The 20,965-nt window shown below is 44.1% G+C and overlaps 1 protein-coding gene across 1 annotated transcript in view; it reads left to right on the forward strand.

The window, feature by feature from the left end:
• Positions 1 to 201: 201 nt before the first annotated feature.
• runx3 (RUNX family transcription factor 3) overlaps positions 202 to 20,965 on the forward strand; it is a 47,948-nt gene continuing 27,184 nt past the window's right edge. The window contains exons 1-4 of the mRNA XM_070841944.1: positions 202 to 386; positions 734 to 844; positions 18,973 to 19,214; positions 19,967 to 20,123. Of these exons, the coding sequence (XP_070698045.1) occupies positions 787 to 844; positions 18,973 to 19,214; positions 19,967 to 20,123 (457 nt within the window). The 5' untranslated portion in view covers positions 202 to 386; positions 734 to 786. The remainder of the gene's footprint in view (positions 387 to 733; positions 845 to 18,972; positions 19,215 to 19,966; positions 20,124 to 20,965) is intronic.

Genomic DNA, 20,965 nt, shown 5'->3' on the forward strand with positions numbered 1-20,965 from the left:
GAGAAACCAGAGAAAAAGCAAAGACGATAGAAGACTGGAGGGAGGGGAAGGAGGGTGAGCGGGTGGGAGGGAGAGGCCCGGTGACCTCACGTGACATGTGACGTGGGCTCCACCACTCACGGAGAGGAGTGTGTGTCTGTGTGGAGGATGGCGAGGAGGATGCAGAAAGACTGTGGCTTTTAGCCTTTTACTAGCATTGACGCTCAAGTCAGGCCACCACCATCGTGGGAGAGAAAGAGAAAGACAGACCACGCGATCAGGCTAGCTGGCTAACCTCAGACCCTCAGCCCCCTGCGTGACAGAGGACCACAAACCCAGCCCTCCTTGCTGGCCCGCTTCCACCACCCAGGCTCCGTCAGGTGGGCCCCGTCACATCTCCTGCCCTGGTGAGTCCACCTCAACACCTGGACACACAACTGCTGCTGCTGCCTGCTGCCTGCTGCCTGCTTCTACTGCTTCTCTCTCAGCTGCCCTCTCTTTCTGTTTCTTCTTTTCTTTCTCCGTCTGACCCCCTTCTCCCCACTTCTCTCTCTCAAACGTCTCCTGGTGCTGCTGCTAACACATGCTGCTGCTCTCTCTGCAGGCTTGTGGCTTGGGATTCCTGCGGTAGTCACAAACCCTAGATTCTTGGTTGCAAACGGGCTCTGAGCTCCAGGAGTTTTGTCCTTCCTTCTCTCCCACTTCTCTCTCTCCCGTTTCTGTGTTTCAATCCTCCTTTTTTAACTTCTCCAAGGTCTGTGGAGATCGACTGCAGCGAGGGCTCCACACCGTTCAGGCTTCCCCGTCATGGCATCCAACAGCATCTTTGATTCATTCTCCAACTACAGCAGCAGTCTACTCAGAGGTGAGTGCTGATCCTCCTCTCTCAACCACCATCAACCCTCCCCTCACCCCCCCACACCTCCCTCCCACCCCCTGTCCAGTTGTTTTGCATGTGCAGCTTTATCAGCTTGACAACTTGTTTCTTTTGACAAAATCGCATTGACCCTAACACGTTCAAATGTGTAGCTGTAGCGTGTGAATGCATTTATCTCTCTCTGTCCACACACACACACTCGGACGTGTGCTGAGGGAGGTTCACAAACGAGGATCTGATTTGCACGGTAGCCCTCATCCAGTTGACTGATATGGCCCTTAAATGCCTTTGCCTCGCCGCTCCTGTGTTTTCTGTAGGCTTGATGGAGTGGCGCCATAATGGGATTCTCACCACAGACATTCATTATCAAGTGAAACCTGGTGCTCTCTCTGTGAGAATACGAGCTCAGAGGCTCCATGTGACTGGGCCCTTTACTGGAACACGGCAATACAATAAAAGAGCAAAGAAAAAAAACATATTAGGCTCTCACACTCTGCTTTACTTCCAGGAGGTACTTTTGGTCTATGTGGTGAGGTGAGTGCACTATACTTGGCGACGCTAAACGCCAGCCTCAATGAAGAAGCCATTTGTTGCCATGGTGATTCCAATCAGACAGCTTTTACTTGGAAACAGTGAGGCTCTTGAGTGTCGAGAAGAAGAAGAAGGTTTAAACTTTTAACTAGCATGCTTGTTGAGCATCTTCCCGTAAGTGATAAGCCTCTTGAAAACATAAACACGAAGGAGTCTTGACGCTGAAGTTGTTAATCTGATGTTGGCCAGCGGACTCAGTTGTTCCTGCTGTTCATCACACAGCCGCAGAGACAGCCACCGAAAGGCAGCAGAAAAAAGCCAACGAAATCTCCTTCCCAATTAAGGCCTTGTTGCAGTGTTAATTAGAGACAGCCACAGGAGAGGCACCACCAGCTCCTAATTGTTTGCAGAGTATATCTTAAAATCTCTGGAGCCTCACTCACACACAGTCACACACAGACCGTCAAAAACACACACACACACTCAGTACATCTGTGTCTCACATGAGAACAATCCTCTGATATCCTCGGTGGAACCGCAGTGACAGGGGATGATGTTCCAGTGTTCTCACAGCTTCTACAGACACTCAGGCATTTATAGTTTCCTCCTGACAAGGCTCAGGCTTTTACCCCCCTTTCTTCTCTATAACCGCTGGATCTGCATCCCTTTATCTCCTTACTGTTTACAGAGTGTCACTGAAATCAGGTTCCACGCATGCCGTCCATCAGGCTTATGAGCCGTTTTAACTTCTAACGTAATGTGCTTTCGGGCGCCTGATTTTCATTTTGAGCCCTACCACGGCAGTGAGACAAGATGTGAGACAGTAGGTCAGGAGGGGGGAAAGAGACGAGCATTTAAAGCTGTAATCATCCATTGGAAATCATTAGTGAATATGCAATATCCTTTTACAATTCGTTCTGTCAGGAGACTGAAACCGAACTGCGAGAGAACAAAGGCCAAGAGTCATTAAGTCCTGCAGTTCAATCTGAAAGCATTTCAGATCGGGACTACCTCATGTAAGCAAAATACCCCAGCGGTTAGTTTAACAACTTGCATTACACAGGCAAAGCAATTTGGCAAGTTCTCGTTTTTAGACGCAAATCAAACTGAAATTAAGAGGAACAGTTACAGAAAATCAAGGAGACTGTTAAATGTCTGGCTTCCCGAGCTCTGACTTTAGTGCTGTGCAACGAAAAGCTTATGGAAATAATGTATTCATCCATTCAGAGGTCAGGAAATCCTGCTGTAAGCAACATCTCATTCATTTGAAACGAGACACAGAAACTACGCTCAATGACGTTCCTGAATTTAAAAAAAAAAAAAAAAAGGATCTCTCTAAAATCTTTTTTATGTTTACTCGTCATTTCATTTCAAAAAGACACGAGCACTATCACTGATATCGGCAAAATACAGACACCATTAGTCCATACTGTGGATGCTGTATTGGTAATACATGTCAGCCTGTAACACAGTGCAGACAGAGCACACATGTAGGCATGTGATGTGCAACATCAGATGCACTTCGCGTGAGAAGCGAGAGGACGCCTCACCTCAGAAACCTCAGTCCTCCGCTAAGGCTCAGGGAGACACACACAGATGCACGCACGCACACACACACGTAAGACATGTGACGCATGCACACCGAGTCACACACAAGAGCAGCTGTCGCTCTCATGGCGTCCAAGCACAAGAAAAAGCTTATAATATAACAGTTAGTATGTTCTGAGAGAAAAAAAGGAGAAAGAGAGACGGAGAGCTTTGTGTCAACGAGGCGTTAATCTGATGCAGACTCACAGTGTTGCTGCAGTTCACTGATAATAACCACAATGAGGCTACACCTGCTAGCCCTAACACAGCAGCTCCACTATATAATCAGAAAGCAGCATTTCTGAGACACGTTTACACAGCAGCAGTTGACTCCAAAAAAAGCACCGGACTTTCCCCCAGTGAAGCACAGTTGTATAAACTTTACTGAGTTTTCCGATCCTGACATATTGGCAGTGTTTGCATCAGGTGGGGTACCTGGTTTATAGCAGCTGTGATTGGGCTTGTGTGGTGGGTCATATCCTTGGCTCACTTTCTGTCACCGCATTTCCTTCCACTTGGAACGGGCCGTCCTGTTCCCTGCAGGCTGTTTTATACAGGGGTCCGTTTTTTAGAGTGTTACGCTCTTGGGAGCCAGCTCCCATTGTGGCAGAGAAAAAGGCCTCGGTTTATTAGGGTGGGAATGGTTTTATATGTTTGGCTTATTGCGCTGCATGAATGGAAGTGAGGGCTTGTGTGTGAGAAACGCGCCGTGCCTCACCACAGTTGTAGCAAGGTTATTTTGGAGGATTCTGGGAGGTGGTCTGGTTTGTTCGACAACTTTTCAGGGAGGGAGAAGCCTGAGAGACACATGCACAGGGGGAGCAAAAGACACTTTAAATGTTAACTTAAAATGAGTCATTCGCAGGGGATAAAACTCAAGAAGAATTTCAAACTAAGAACCACTGGCAAATAAAAAGGCGCTATACAGTAGCTCAAAAAAGAAAAAGGCAATAAATTTGACAGAACACATGGCTGGCCTCTGGTGAATTTATTAATAACAAAGTCATATGGTGACGATTTTTTTTCTCCTCTCTTAAATTAACAAGCTTGATTGGAGCCCATTCAAAATCCGGCTGAGTGTGAGGCCCCTGAGTGACGCCAAAACATGAAGACTGGGCTGAGCAGGCTGAAATCTGTAACCAGATTTTAAGAGTTTCAATATTCTAAAGTGAAAGCAAATAATAGAAAACTCATGACAGCCACAGAGCGGCAAAATCCTGGCTCCAATTTAGTCGAGTATAATATCTATTTATAAAACTCTGAAGGCATATTGGATAGAAGGAACGCTCTGGACTTGATTAGGGCTGTAAACGTTTTTGGAGGTACTTATTTACTTTTTGGTCCGTCTCGCCGTTTTCACCGTCTGTCAACACGACTTTATGGGGAACACTTTCAGGGGTTGCCAGTAAGATGGCTTCCAGGTAGAGTATGCAGAGGGGCGTGCTGATTATGTGGTCGACTAATCCCAATCCTGCCTCCACCCTTGTACGCTTTTGGCTCCAACCACCATGCTCGGCGTTGAGCTGGTCAAGGTTAAAGTCGTGCTAAGTGTAGTAGTAAATACAATTTTCTGGTGGTCGACAAGCAACCACAGGGGCCAGATTCTTTTCATCTGATAATATGGATTTATGCTTTAAAGGTTTCCTTAACTGAGGAAAAAAACTGCTCTGAGAGGTTGAGCAACTTCTTTCAACAAACAATCCTGAAGGAGGGGGGGGGGGGTCTCTGTAAATCCTACTGGAAAGTAAACTGTAGTTGTGCCGACTCTGAAGCAGCATCCAGTGAGGAGCGCATGAGATCTGAGGCTGGTGTTGGGCCAGGCAGGCAGGAGGAACACTGGGCTCGGCGCCTCAGCCCCCTTTAACACAGTTCATCCAGAGTTAGCCTCCATGTTAAACTCTGGGGTCTGAGCGTGCATGGCAGCCGCGAGAGCAGTGACCTCAGGGGATGAATGCTGAACACATTCACTGAGGTCACCCTCCGATGGAACAAAAATGAAAAAAAGGAGCGAATATGTCCTATAGTCTTACATGATAATTAAAGAGCGGCGGCAGAAAATAATTGGTATGAAGGACACAAACGTCCAGATATGATGCAAGTGACGCAAGAAGAATTTATAGCGTCTAGACTAAGAAATCGAAACAGGAACAAACTGCATCCAGGCAGGAAAATATGCAGACTCTGAAAACGCTTGTGTAATTGGATAACGAGGTGGAAATGATCACAATGTAAAATTCTTTAGCTTGATTTTTAAGAAGTAATGCTCATACCGGATGGGGCTCTTCTGTTTCTATGACTCATTTCTTTATGGTTAATTTGCTTCGCTTACGAGCCGATAATATTTCATATAAACCCTGAAGTTAAAATGATTAAACCCACATCACTGTTATTAGACTCATCATGATCTCATTCGTCCTGCATGGTGGACAACTAAACTGAGGATAGGCCTTTCTTGCAATTTTCTGTTTTTCAATTTTGTTTTAAACCTACGCCCTAAACCACAGGCCAACCCCGCAGCTTATTACATGGTAAGGCTGGGCTTGTAGAAAAAACACAAGTATTATTGTAAGCTAATCTATGTATTATTAACCTAAATTTATGCAGCAATTACCCTGGTATACGGAATTTGCTTGCAATTTTAGGCAAAACTTGAAATAGCATAAACCTGAAATAAAATATTTGGGTCATCGCAGGTTTAGTTTGTTTTCACTAACTCTGGGTACAATTAGAGAGCTGTGACCTGAGTTTGACTCAGATGAAGAGGACTTATTGTTTAGACCCCTCCCTGTATCGTTAAACAGATGTTGTCAACAGCATCCTTTCTGTTGCACTAAGAAAAGAGGAAAAGCAAAAGCTGCCTGTGACTAAGCACAATGTCAATTGCTGTGCACTTTTGTTTTTAACATTACAGTTGCATTCTAACCCACAAATTACTTTAATGGGCGGGCATGGGTCTGGTCGGCAGCACATAAAATGACTCAAACTTATGGAGATCCCACATGTTCAGGAACATATCAGCAGCTTTTTTTTTGTTTTACATAAGATGGAGCACAGGAGGAGCAGAGGGTTTCATTTTATCATGTGTGAAAGTTTAGCAAAGATCTGAGGGCCAGAGGAACTCATTCTGTCACTATCAAAGGATCAAAAGGAATGTTTTTCACAGACAAAAAAAAAAAATCCATCCTCCAGACTGAATCTTCACGTCATAATGAGCAACTAATCATGCTCAAAACATCCTTATAGCCTATCCCTCTTCCCATAAGTAATAAAGAAAAAACTTAATTACGGTGGAGGAAAAATGCAGATAATGATAGGATGTGAGAGGCTGCAGGCTATGAAATGTTTTCAGATTCTCTATTTTCCCAGAATTTGTTTTCTCGACTTGTTTACATACAGTTAATTGTCGTTGCTGCAATAAAACTTGTTTTGGGTTGCATCTTCCCTCCCCTTAAACATAACTTTAACCACTGGGGATTGATTTTTGTGGAGACAGCATTTCAAAAATGGGATTTTAGTTTTCTCTTGGCCTGTTCATTGGGGCTACAAATAACTGACGCTGCTAACTGCATCCGTAATGGGCCACCTGATTGTGATTTTCAACCCAGCACAGCACAGAGACATGCACATTTGAGCGAGTACTGTTCATGACTAAAAGATGAATGAAAAGAGTAGTTTGATATTTTAGTAAATAAGTGTACATGCTTCCTTTCTGAGAGTTGGATGAGAAGATCGATACCCCTCTCATATAGTCAGTTAAATATGAATCAGCAGCCAGTTAGCTTAGCTTAGCATGAATACTGGAAAGAGGGGCAAACAGCTAGCCTGACATGTAACCAGCACCTCTAAACATCATTAATTATTTCGCATTTGTTTAATATGTAAAAAGTCTAAAAATAACAATTTGTGGTTTTAAGGGGAATGGTGTGTCGGACTAATTCATGGCACAACAATGACAAGACTCAAAGAAGTGACTCTGCCTGGTCAAATAGTCCCACACATAACCACCCTATAAAATAAAACAATTGTTTGCACCTCAATTCAATATAAGCATATTTCCAGAAAGGTTGGACTGCTCCTGTAAGTTAGAAATTTTAAATTAAAAAAAAAAAATTATTGTCTGCGTCCACCTCAAATTTTGCCAATATTTCCTTATTTCTAATCCTGAGTTTACTTTGTACATTTCTACATAATTAAAATTCATGTCGAATTTATAAAATCATTCTTTATCCCTGTAATGCAGCTGGTTTTGCCCTGAAGTAAACTTTAGTGAGCTCGTACTTTCTCTACAGCTGCTCACTTCTTGTATTGGCTCAGTAGGAAACACCATGCCAGGGATTCCCCCTCAGCTGTGTAGCAGAAGTGGCCCCTCCATCTCTTCTCCATAGTCTGTCTGCTATGAGGTCACTCCGCCTGTTGCACATGCTCTTCTCACGGTCGACAGACGCAGCCATCACGAGCACAAATGCACAGGGAACTTTACGTTATACACATGCACACTGGCACATCTAGTCTATATGCACGCACACACACACACACACGCAGAAGTCCACCGCCTGACTTTTTTCCCAATGCTGAGTCAGAGAGGCGCAGTGCATGTCAACATGATGGCCGTGACGTTCCCCCCCCTAAATGCTGTCTGACCTCACTGTAATAGCTGGTCAGGACTAACATATGGTCTCCCGATGCCTTAGTCCAGCAGAATTACCCACATGGTGACTAAACAGCAGAGGACTTAACTGAAAAATATCACAGACTGCTTTCTTGATTTTATAAAGTGCCAATTTGTGTCTCATGCTTAAAAAAATATTTAACCAGCTACTGTGTATTGTGGTTACTCTCACACTGACAGAACAGCGAGTTCCTAACCAGTGAGCCTTTCCTGTGAGCTACAATCTTGTTGTGTTCACTGTCCACAAAATCTAAGTGTGGCATAGAAACGGATTCTCAAACCTTTGCACGTCAAGGACCATCGGTTGCACTATGGGGTGTGATTTCTGTTGTAAGAAATTTAGTGCAGCATGAACTTAGCAGTACCCTTACACCTTCTGCCAGGTTAAAGTGGGCCAGCTCTTGTCCCCAATTAAACAGGGAATCCTCTCAGCTCTGTGCATCTTAGCATGACAATTAGCTGTGCTAACACTGCCAACCTGGCAGAAAGACGTTTGTGTTAGGAGGGCCTGACGGACTTGAACACAACTTTTCCCCTTTAATCAGTGTGATGACATAAGAGGCAGACAGCGAGCCAGTCATTCAGTCAGTATAGTTTGATTAACCTAATCACCAGGCAGCCAGACTCCAGGCTACTGATTGGGTTTACAAACGCTCCTTGTCATCGTTGTGTCATTAGCTCGTCGTTAGCCGTGGCCGCCTTGACGTGGAGCAGCGACATGCCGGGCCTAAACACAGCAATCAGGGGATTAGTGTGCAGTTACAGCAAAGCCTCAGTGGACGCCTCAGGCCCTGAGTCAAAGAAGGGAAAGTCCTGCCTTACTATGCTAGCTCCACGTGGCCAGGGTGCTAACTGTACATGGGCAACGCCACCACTGATTAGCAAGGGAGATGATGAGAGGAAACATTCAGTCACTTCGGACACACGGGTTTCCCCGGTGGTTGGTTTCCCGGACTCCAATTAAGCCAAGTCCTTGACTCAAGCAATGATTTGAATGGAGGGACTCCATTGAAAATAAGTTTTAGCCTCCAATTAGGTTTGCTTAATCTAGAACTGGGAATCAAGCCCAAAGGCTTCACAGAAAGAGTTGCATGCAACACTGTAACTCTCTGCACTCGCTGCAGAAAGGCTCTGTGGCGTTTGGACATGAATGATTCATTTCTTTTTGACTTAATTTCAAGTCAATTGAAATGAATGACAATATTCACTTAGTGTCCAAAAGTTTAGATTTATAATGGGTGACAATATTAGGTATCTAAGTGCTCTGCTGAGCTCCTTGGCTTGCAGGCTGAGTCGCCACACCCTTGTTTCCTTACGATGAAAAGCTCTGAAGGCCAGCTGAGTACTTTCCAAGAGTTGTCTCACGTCTGTAGAGGAAAGTGGCACGGACACTTGTCAGGAAACCAGCGCCGGGTTCCTTGCTCAAATCTGGTTGGATTCTGCGGTGAGTCAGATGGTGCTCCGGAGGCTGAACTCCTCTGAAGAGGGAAATAAATGCAAATTCAATATTTGGGGGCGCTTTGAAGTCCATTTGCACTTGAATGAGTGTGACAGAACCTGGAATGACCCCTGTTGAAAGAGTCCCTTAACAGCGATGAAAGGAGTTGAAAGGGACAAACACTGATGACAATAGTTGAAAAGTTGGAAATGAGTACATGGTGTGTATTTGTGTGCGCGCAGTGGTTACATACAAGCACAGACAGCAGGGATGACTGGGAGAGTTTGTCTTCTTAAAACCATTTGAAAATCAGCACACATCGCAGCTAAGAACAATACATTTGGCCCAGTGCCCGGTTGGCAGAGTCCTCTCTGACTTGTGTTTTGCTGGTTAGCGCTCATTCCATTCATTACATACCTCACCGTGTTCCTTCATAGTTCGAAGTAACCGGGACCTAGTCTCAAAAAATAAAAACATGTGGCTTTTGTTGCAGAGAGGAATGAACAACAGCATTCCATGTGCAACCACATCAAAGGTCCCCCTCGCCATGGGGCTAAATGAGGGCAGACTGTCCTGCTTGCCCCTCCTGACATGACTGCCACTAATTAACCAGAGATCTAAAACTGACACTTCATCTTCATCACATTTCCTTGCCTCTTCACTAAAATCTCCACAGTTTTTAAACACACTCTTTGGGTTCCAGCGAGAGGGGACAGCCACACAACAAGCACAAAGGGGCATTGTCTGCTGGTGAAAATGTGGTTTACAGGCTCTGCTATAATGGCTCGGTGGTTGCTGGAAGCCATGCGCACTTCCTAATATTCGACTCACATGCGATTTCATTTTGAGAAAAGACTGAGCTATGGGGCTTTGCCTTTGTGTGAGGGGGACGCCTCACAACTTATTTTCTGAGCCGACAGGCTTGGTCTGCCTTATCCCCTCCCCGCTCTTCACCCCCTCTTCCCTCTCTGGTGGCGCTACTATATTTGTGTGGGATCTCTAGCGATGGAAGAGTAGACACAGGCTGCGTTGCCAGTCAAACGTGTTCGGGCTGTCAGACTGAACGGCTTCCAGCGCTGCGATCTGTCTCCTCTCCCCGTCAGTAGGAGCTGTTTGATCTGACAGAGAGACTCCATTAGAGACACAGGGAAGTTCAACTGCTGGGAGGTTGGATGGCTTCAGCAGTCAGAGTAGCAGCCCAGAGAGGAAAAGGTTTGCACACACAGTCTGGTTGCAATCTTGGTGTCTGTGTTGTGTATCTATAAATGTCTCTGAGTATTACTTGTCCTTATACTAGGTGTGCGTGGTTACACATTGGCGAGGGCAACGCAAGAAAGCCCAGACATATTTTGGGGATCTGTTGGGCAAAGGGGTGATGACGCAGTGGATAATGATATCATAAATGTGCGGCGCTGCTGAGCTGCAATGATAGGGGTGGGAGAGAGAGAGAGAGAGAGAGAGAGATTATTATTAGTTGAGGCGGTCAGAAGAGCAAGTAGGACGTGCTGTCTTCTTCAACACACACCATAATTTACCCTCAGTCTCACTGTGGTGATGACCTCATAAACCTGCGCCACAGTCCAACAGAGTAGAATAGACGCTGGTGTCAGAGCAGTGAAACGGTAGACAATGGTCTGATGAATATGCATCAACGGCTCAGCCACAGACTGTCACTACACTCTCTAGATTTAATGTGGCTACAACTTCCACTAAAGAGGAGGAACTCTGACAAATGGCTCTCCGAGATGTATTTTACAAGTAATATCAGAGGATTAGTCTTCTACTCGGGGTAGATTCATCACCTGCTTGCACTGTGTGATAGCTGTTACAAAGGAGCAGAGAGAGTGGATTCATGTGGCTCCTGTGAAAGATTCGTCTCCTGATCTGTGTGTGGCAGCTGGGCTCTGGCAGGGCTCTGGCACCGGGGCTGCATGGCAGTTAAACTGTCACTGGCAGGAACTGTAAATCTTTTGCAGAAGGTGAATGCAGCATGACAGCACCACAGGTGTGTGTGTGTGTGTGTGTGTGTGTGTGTGTGTGTGTGCTTACCAGTAGCAAGTTTGTCACAATACAATAGCTGCTTGTCTGTATGTCTTTGTCTCTTAGCCATTCTGAGAGTCTCCAGAGTTTTAGCTGGGCACGTATGGCAAAGTCAGAGTGAGTCAGGATACTCTTGTGTGTGTGTGTGTGTGTGCGTGCGTGTGTGTGTGCGTCTGTAGGGGGTGGGGGTGCTGTCACTTTGGCAAAGCAACTGCACATATTGCAGCGATTACCACAGCGGAAAAATGTTTTTCTGCAACATGCAATTACTACAGATTACAGATTGCCGTCCTTGCATCAGAAGCTCTCGCTAGAAAAGGAGAAACACAGTTCGTTTGTGTGTGTATGTGGATGTGTGTGTGTGTGTGTGTGTCGATACACACAAATAGACAGACACAGAGACAAAGAAAGATGAGAAATGATTATAGCTCACACTAAAAACCACAACTGAAAAAAAATGGGGGAGTTGACGTATTTATGGGACTCATTTAGATTTAAAAGTTATACTGACTTTCAGGGGTAAATAAAGACCCTGGAAAAGAATACAATCTGTCCTTCAGTGAAATGGAGAAACGTAGAGCAGGGTCCATTTCGCAGGCCTTTGTCCATCAGCATCGACATTATGAAAAGCACACACTAATGTCCTCATGAAGTACACAATCCAAAACGCCACAAGTCGTATCAATTTTGGCCTTTACATTTGGTTCCAGATTACAAATCACTATCAAAAAGCTTCCTTCAGGTCACACTAAACAATGTAGCCCAAAAGTGGTGCCCCGCAGCAAGGCAGGGCCCTATTTACAAACCCACCAGATCAAAACTCAACCCAAAGTGCTCCTATAATAGCACTGGGGCCTTTTGGTGAGCTTACCATCCAATGCTACTTTTAGTGGGTTTCCAAAGAATAAACAGGCCTGGGAACCACATCACAGGCTGCTGACTGTCATCGTTGGGTGAGTGTACCCGACAGATGATGTGAGGGCGGAGCGACCGTGACACCCGGGTGTACGGCGAGTTCCCCACCGCCTGCCACGGGTGTGGGGTGTGCCACTGAACTGTCACCGAAAGGGTAGGGTGGGGGCCTGACCACGTTCAACCCCCGAACGCCGATCACATTGAACCAATCAGAGTGTCTCACTGTGCCGTTCATGACTCTTGTGGTTACTGTGAACAGGAAAGGAGCGAGTTCTGATTTTAGGGTATTAAAAACAGAAGTTGTGCAATCTGATATGCAAACACACCAAGGCCCCTCTTTTACCTAGTAGAAGTAACAAAACCACAATGTAAAAATACTACTTTACAAGTTACAGTGCGGCAATTGATATCCTACTAAGTAAAAGTGAAAAAGTATTACTAGCAAAACATTAGCTAACATTAGCCACCATATGCCACTGGTCATACCAGATCAAGTGAGGCTGGAGCAGCAAAAGCCCTGAGCACAATGACTGAGAGAGAGAGTACGTTTTGCCGATGGTGGTTTAAACCGTTCATTAGTGAGAACAGGACTGACTTGTATTCTCTCAAAAAGGACACAGTGTTGATTTAAAGCACAATGAGCAGTCATTCTGCAGATAAATGGCTCTTTGGCAGAAAAATGATCAGACTATTCGTAGAAATGCATCGGTGTCTTAGTCGCACTTTACTGTTGCAGCTCGTCCAGGTGGAGCTGGTTTCAACCACATTAGAGTCAGTTTGGTAGTTAATGGTCGGCTGTCCTCCACAGGTCATAACTTTCCTCTGAGGGTCAAGAGATGATTAATGGGGTGCAAAGAACAAAAAAATAAATTCTGCAACACACACTTGTATTCATTTTTATAGTAATATCTTATCTTTGCTTTTCTATGAAATGTTGGTTAATGTTGCCGCTTTGAGCGTCTAACAGTGTAACAACGCATTGCCTATAGCAACGGCTGTCAAATAAATGTAGTGGAGTAAAAATATTTCCCTCTGAAAGGTGCCCAAGTAGAAGCATAAAGCTGCATAAAATTTAAATGCAGAGTACAAGCACTTCAGTAAATAAATATACTTACTTTTCACCACCGCTCTGGAGGATTAGAGAGCATCAAAGTGGCACCGCTAACAAACTCATCTCATAATGTATTCGATATGAAATGAAGTGTCAGACAGACAAACACATGCTTGGTATGTTTGAAAATGAATGTAGTCTTTAAGAAGTCCATTTACATTCAGCAGACAGAAATAAAAACATAGTTGGAGTCGTCCCCCAGCAGCCATTATGCTGCTCAATTGATTCAGGGGGCTTTTATAAGCCCTTGGCTCTGCTCTGCACCTTTTATAAAATGTACGCAGAATATTAAAGATGCATGAGATGAATGTGCTCATTGTCTCCTCTGGTGACTGCCGCATCTCAACTCATCACGCTTACATAGTAATTAGCTGCTCGGTTTGGAAACGACACCATCCTCTTCATCATATTTAGGATAGTACAGACTGTAAACGGGTTCAAGGATCTGGAATTGGGGCCTGACACTGTCGTGAATTACTGGATGTATAAAGTACTAAAAGGGGCAAATTATAGAGGAAAACTATAGAAATTAAAATAAAAATAAAGTTTTTTTGGCTAAAACAAAGTTTGAATACACAAGCACATTCCAGTGATCATTAAAACTAACACAGACAGCCCTAGTGGAGAAAAAAATAACATACAAATTTATATAATCAAAATTGTTCAATGTGTTTCCTATTTTCTTGTCTGAACATCAAAATGGACAAAAATGACCACCAATTGTGATGTGCTGACATATTATGTAATCAAAATTTGAGAGAGAATCAGCCATCAGAGCTGCAAGAGCCCAAAACCCAAACAGTCTGTACCCACTCACTGTTGTTTAAAAGTTCCTCCATATACTTGTGTATATAAACACTCCAACGCTAGAATATGATTTGGCTTTGAGGGCACTGGCACAAATGGCTTTGGTGACTTACATCATGCTTGGAAGTCTAATCACAGACACTCTTGTCATATCAAGCAGAAAAAGTCCATTTCATAGCGAGCTACGTTTTTAAAAAAAGGAAAAATGAAAAAGGAGGGAAGGGTAAACAAGCCTGGCGTTCCACAGCCACCGCAGAATTCATCATTCATACAAAAAAATACCCCGAGCCCCAAAGTAGAGCTAATTTAATCCGAGAGGAATAAAACTCCATTTCATAGAAGTCGTCCATTCAGAACACTCATATTTCCACTGAGCAGAAACCCCCGGCTGAAATTCGAGCAGACACTTTTCGGAAGGAATGCATTCGGTGGGTTGAGGGCCAAAGCTTGCCCTGTAATTTGTGAATGTACAGAAACGTGTGACCGCCACAGCTCCTCTAAAGATAGAAATCTTTGTCTTATGTCATCGCTGAACCTCAAACTATTTCTAATTGCCCTCATAGCCCCCTTTTCCAAATGAATAGCTACCCATCCAAAGGCTTATGTGTGCATATCTGAAAATAGCCCGGGAGTTTACACAGCCTAATGGATCATATTCAGTGAAAAAGATGAAAAACTTTAAAGGGATCTCCACGTATCTGAGACCGTTCCCATCTTCAAAGTGACTTTAAAGTGGCACTGAGAACAGTGTGGGTGGCATTTAGAGTCAGGTATAAGTTTACAGAGCCCAAAGGCTTCCACTGGTTTCTCTACTAATGGGGATCATACTCATATTAGTCTTTACAATCTGACTCATTACACAGTAGGCTAAAATGAGTGGGGTTTCCTTTGGTTTTATACTCACAGTGGAGGAAGTGCTTCTTTGTTAAGACTCCAAGGAACTTTAGCGTCAGTTAAACTTGATTTTGTGCGTTTTCTCCAGTTCTCATTTACAGCCGTTTGACTGCAGTGTTGTTTCATGATGTATTTATAGCCAAGAGACCATTTTCTGATACCAAAGGGAACCCTATTTTATTATGAGTGCATTGTGATTCAGGCCAGGACTACGGGGATGACGGCAGCCTCTCGGTTCACAAGTTTTCACAGAACAACCATCAGTAAACAATGATGTGATTTCTTGATTTATATACCAAGGATCCATTTTTCTTTTTGAATGCTAAGAGGCATATATGCCGAGGCCTATCTGAGGTGGGTCTGGGGTTTCACATATCCTCCACCAGTTCTGTCTTGATTTCAGGCTCAACCCACCCGGATCATTAAAAATCGTTCAGGGGCACGGCGGGCTCTGTCCTCAATGCCTGTGCGGCTGAAACTGTAGAAACTGCACGTTGAAATGCAGAGGTCTAAATGTGACAGGCGCCCGGAGCGCACATTACAGCTGAGCAGGGTATAGCTGGGGAGTGTGGTCACATATTAATAATGAACTAGAGCAGGAGGATGACTAAAATATCACCGGCATTGTCATTGTCCCAGTCGAGCTGCACTCAAAATAGAGACAGCCTGATAGGCGATCTGATCAGAGGTGATTTTTTTGCAGTTAGGGTTGTAAGGATGTAGCTGCTGCTGCTGCCTGGGCTGATTAACGGTGGAATTAGCTTCTGTGATTTGTGAGGTTTCCCTACATTTTTAAGTCAAGAACACATAAACACATTAGGCCACGGGTCATAGGTTTTTTTCCCCTCTTCTAAAGGAAGATTTCTGTTGTCGTTCAGGTTGATGGGGATGGGAATGGTTTTATCATAATAATAATTATTATTATTCATTTTTTCTATGATCATTTTTTAAATTCTGTTCAATTTTTTCTTTCTGTTTTGTTTTTGCTGGTGAGCGCCCTTGATTCACCAACACCCCAGTGAACCACTGTCCTAGATCACCAAAATAACAGGCAACCACAAACAAGTTGCAAGTTGAGTGTTACACAAGCTTTTAGGTTAATATTTCTTTGACTCTAAAAGTGGAGCTCCAAAAAAGGGAAAAGGAAAAAATAATTGATTTAAAACTTTAAAAAATGAGAAAAGAGCAACAGTAATGTAGATTTGACTTATAGAACTAATGTTGACTCAATATTGACAGCCAATAATATACCTTAGAGATTTGATTTGATTTGTTTCTAAGTGTTGGGGGCTGCTGCACTGACACTCCACCGCTGACAGTGTGAGCTGAGGGGCCACGTGTGGTCCCACATAAACAGCTATTGTGAAGTCACGTGGACATTTCTGCGATAAGGAATTATCTTTTTCTTCTCTGTAACTTTTTCAGTCTTTGCTCCTCATCTGGCTCTCCAGCTGTGGCTCTGACTCGGTGTGACAGGAGGGAAATTAGGGGAAAATCTGAAGCTGCTCCTTTGCGCCACTTAACTGCACTTAATTTATTCTCAAGCAAGTAAACAAGTTAAAAACCACTGGCGGGCGCACCGAAATAAAATGAGTTATTATTAAGCTGAAACACTGGTTGATTGGATGCATTTTTAAAATGCGCTTCAGTGAAAATCTACATGACTTATTACTTTAAAGCATTTTTTTATTTTGTGTTTTTTTGAGACACTTTATTTTATTTTATATTTTATGAAAGAAGAAATTACTGAATTAATTCCTTCACCGGTCGAGTAGCAAAATCTTTCAGAATAATGTTCACGACCTTAATGGAGAAGAATTTCTAATAATAAATGCTCACTAGACCCAACAAGCTCAACGGATATTCAGTTTGTTAAGCGATGTTGGATCATTTTCTCGCGCATTTACTTTAGAAAACACACACACACAAAATATAGAACCCATAATTAATTCTCTAAGTGTTCTATTTAGAGACAAAAATATTAGGCCTAACTCTAATCTATTACGTGGTTTCAACGCGCAGTTATCAAACGAATAAAAGCCAGAGCATCTATAATAATTTAATATCTCAACAGTAATAAATATTATTCTGATTCAATCAAAAACTCAAATGTAGATGTGGAAAGAAAAAATGTCACCGGTGCTCCTTTCAGCGACAGACGCGCCTCACATGCGCCGTTGGTTTGAGTGATTAGGCAGAAATTAATTCAGATTTCCGACTGTCTCAGAGCACAGATACAAGTTTGCCTTTTCTGTGCAGATGTGAAATGTCTGCCTCACACAGTCTGAGCTGACAGCGATTGAAAAGGCAAATGCGCCAACTAGTGTCAGAAAGCAGCATGGCGGAGGGCGCGCAGGGTGTGCCGTCATTTGATGAACCCGCAACATTTCAGGTCTTCTAATGAATTCAGCCTCTGGCGCACACACACACACACACACACACACACTCACACACACTTATTACTCTGCTGTGTTGTTTGATGTGGAAGAAGCACATTTGCCTGTTTGCTTTAATTCTCATATTAATTCAGTTCAGTCAATTAAAGCGATACGGATCTGTCTTACACCCATAATTTCATTTGATGAAACTCTTATTTACCTGCGAAGGAGGCGTGAAGCCGCCAGATATAATAACTTTTTTTTTTTCTTCCAAAATGAATAAATGAGAGTTACAAACCACAGGCCTCTGCAGTGTAAATCCTTGTGTGGATAAATTAGAAGCCAGTCCAGTAAAAATAGGTCAGAGAAGGCGCTGTGACTAAGCAGCATGACAGGCGCACATCCTTCAGTTCATCATCAAATCAATTAAAGTGCCCCCCTCCCTGTAAAACCAATAATTAATAACACTGAGGTTGCTTTGCACTACAGCAGAATCTGTTATTTTAGGCCTATGTGTTTAAATCCCAGAGTCTAATGTCACAAGCTGAAGGTTACAGGAAACATGTATTTATTTGTGTCCGAATGATTCATTTTTCATGCAGATTTGCAACAAAAAAAAAATCTAAAATTTAAAAAGAAACCCATCCTTGGAGCTCACGCCGTCTCCTGTGTGCTCCCTTTGCTCTAGATGGTGAACAGAGACACCAGCAGAGAGAAAAGCACAGATATGTATCAATAATTCAGCTCGTGTGTAACAACAGAGCGGGGCAGAGAGACGGAGCAGCGCAGACTTTGATTGGTCTGGTGAAAGCCCAACCCAGCGGATTCATTGGTGGAAATCACCTCCACACTCCCAACCACTAAACACTAAAATGACTCGGGTAAAATAATATCGCGGCACTCTGCACTCAGTTCAGTCTCGCGGCTCCTTCTCGCGCCCCGTAGCTCCGCGCTAAAGGATAACTTTAAAGGAACTTCGGCCACAGGACAGTGTCTCTCATAGCGGGGGGACGCTGCGTTTGTCTGTGGGGGGAGATCCGGCGAGGATAAAGTTGCAAGAACTTTTACGCAAGAAAGGGACACTGATGTGCTTCAACTTCAGTCTGATTCTAGAAATTTAGCTATTTTTTCTACGGAGTCTGGTGAGATCTGAAGAGGCGTCTGGCAAAGTTTGGCTGTTTAGTAGAATTTTGTTTAACTTACAAAGGCAGTCAGCCGGACTGTCTAACTTTCTGCTGGATTACCTGATCACTGCCAACACACTGTCACTGATCGGCAGCAAATTATTTAGGGGGACTCACTGACTGATTTGAGGTTTCAAAGTGAAAGCTCAGGTAGTTTGCGGTACTGATACATTGTGGACACTCGTCTGAAACTGTCAGCATCAAGTGCGCGACAGATAAGAGCGCCGATAGAAGACACGCTCAGCACCGCGAGACACTTTGGAGTTTTCGTCTGTACTTTTTTCCGCTGAAGTTAGTGAGACAGAGCGAGCCCGATGTTCGTCAGGCTGACACGTCCTGTGCAGATGATCTAGCACACAGTCATCACAGTGTTGTTTCTCTATTACTCAGACTTAGTGCGCTCTCGCCTCCATCCTCTGCGCGCACACTGAACCCCCGAGACCACCGGCGTCTGGAGGAAAAAACAAGACAACGAGCGTTTTTCCCCAAAACAAGAGTGTTGCTGTGAAACAACCCAGTCAGGTGGCACTGACCCAAGCTGTTGTGATGCATATTCCCGTAGAGCCGCCCACCACCAGACGGTTCACGCCGCCCTCCACGTCCTTCCCCTGCAGCAAGATTGGAGACGGCAACGGGGCCATGGCCACCCCGGGGCCCCTCAGGTCAAGACCGGACGCCAGGAACGTGGTGGACGTCCTGGCGGACCACGCCGGCGAGCTGGTCCGGACCGACAGCCCCAACTTCCTCTGCTCCGTCCTCCCGTCTCACTGGAGGTGCAACAAGACGCTCCCCGTGGCTTTCAAGGCAAGACACATGGCTTCTAATGATCATTTATTATCATTTAACTATAATTAGGCACGCTGTGTGCTTCTAACTGTGGGAAACCTTTAAGAAAAGGCGTAAAAACTGATTAAACGCCACCAAGATCGCCTACATTTTAAGGTCATTTAATTTAATTGCATGTATTTATAAATAAGAGTGGGCTCTGGAGGTGGTGCTTTCTGGTTTCTGCATTATGCCATTGTGTGGGATATTATTTAAACGTGTGCAGACACTCTGCTGCTTTTATTAGCTTTAAACGGCACCATCCAAAATAGTAACATCTTAAATCGAGACAATATTTTTTACGGATAAGAGGTCTGAAATTACAAGAAGTCTGAGCAAATAGATCTGAGCTCATTTTAGTATTATTATAGGCTATTGTCCTGCTGATGTTGACGATTTATGGGTACATATTTGTGGCTTGTGTCAATATTAAACCCTGGGTTGTTTAAATCACGTATCTGGATTAGACCCGATGAGGACACAAGGCGAATAAACAGAAATTGGTAATAAAACGCATGTCATGCAAGTGTTATAATATAATTTACATTTAGATGTCACAGAGGTCTGCTTAGTGAAACCTCTCAGCTGTGTGATTTATGTAGAGACTTGTTGTTGGAAAGGTGCTGACATTGTGAAGGTATTCCTGCTTAATATTTTGGGGATCCGGATGCGGTTTTACGCGCGGTGTGGTTTGGTGGCCAGAGTGACCGCCCGCTCTCTCTGCCGTGCAGGTCGTGGCTCTCGGTGATGTTCCCGACGGGACTCTGGTCACAGTGATGGCCGGGAACGACGAGAACTACTCGGCCGAGCTGAGGAACGCGTCCGCCGTGATGAAGAACCAGGTGGCCCGTTTCAACGACCTGCGCTTCGTGGGCAGGAGCGGACGAGGTGAGCTGAAACTCTCCCTCTCTCTCTCTCTCTCTCACACACACACGTAGGGAGAGAGGGCTTGTAATTCCATTTGCAGCAACATTTGGAGACGTGCTTATAATAAAACGATGGGTCATATGTCTGGGCCTAAGTGGAGTGACGACTGACATCTGACAGCGTGTTATTATTTTTTAGTGAATCTAAAAAAATATCATCTTGGTCACATATAGGAAACGCTGACACACATTAAAATCCAGCTTCTAAAATATTTCCCTGTCAGTGTTGGCCTGGTCTCTGTTGTCTATTACAAAGATTGAACAAAAAAAAAACAACTGTAAAGCTGGAATCATTTAGGTTTGGGTACGGAGAGTGCCCACACTTTGCCAACTGACGTCCACGGGTGTCATCCGAAACATCTGGCCTGCCTCACGGCGCACAGTTGCGATGCGACTGTAATTTTCTTAATCCTGGGGAATACAAATAATTATCCACGTGCTGGAAGTCTGAGGGATGGATGAAAAAAAGAAAAAGAAAACACATCGCAGTTCATGTCCCGGAGCAATTCCCTGCCACCAAAATGCTTATAGCCCGATGTTTATCACGGGTGTTGTGTTTAATTGCTGTAATGATAATGTAAAAGAAAAAAAAAGAAAAATCACACATCAGCAGGCCTGTTGGAGGGATGGGAGGTCGTGGTTAACGCGCAGGCCTGCTGAGCAACATTTTTCTGCTTTATTGAGCAAATCAAAACCTCCCAGTTTTCAGGCACAAACAATAAAATGTCCTCAACTAAAACTAATTCTTAATTGTTCACAAAATTCTTCCACTACTGAGGGAATTTCTCCTCGGAGCCTTTTCTG

This window comes from Pempheris klunzingeri, chromosome 13 (genome assembly GCF_042242105.1).
Source record: "Pempheris klunzingeri isolate RE-2024b chromosome 13, fPemKlu1.hap1, whole genome shotgun sequence".
Classification (NCBI taxonomy): domain Eukaryota; kingdom Metazoa; phylum Chordata; class Actinopteri; order Acropomatiformes; family Pempheridae; genus Pempheris; species Pempheris klunzingeri.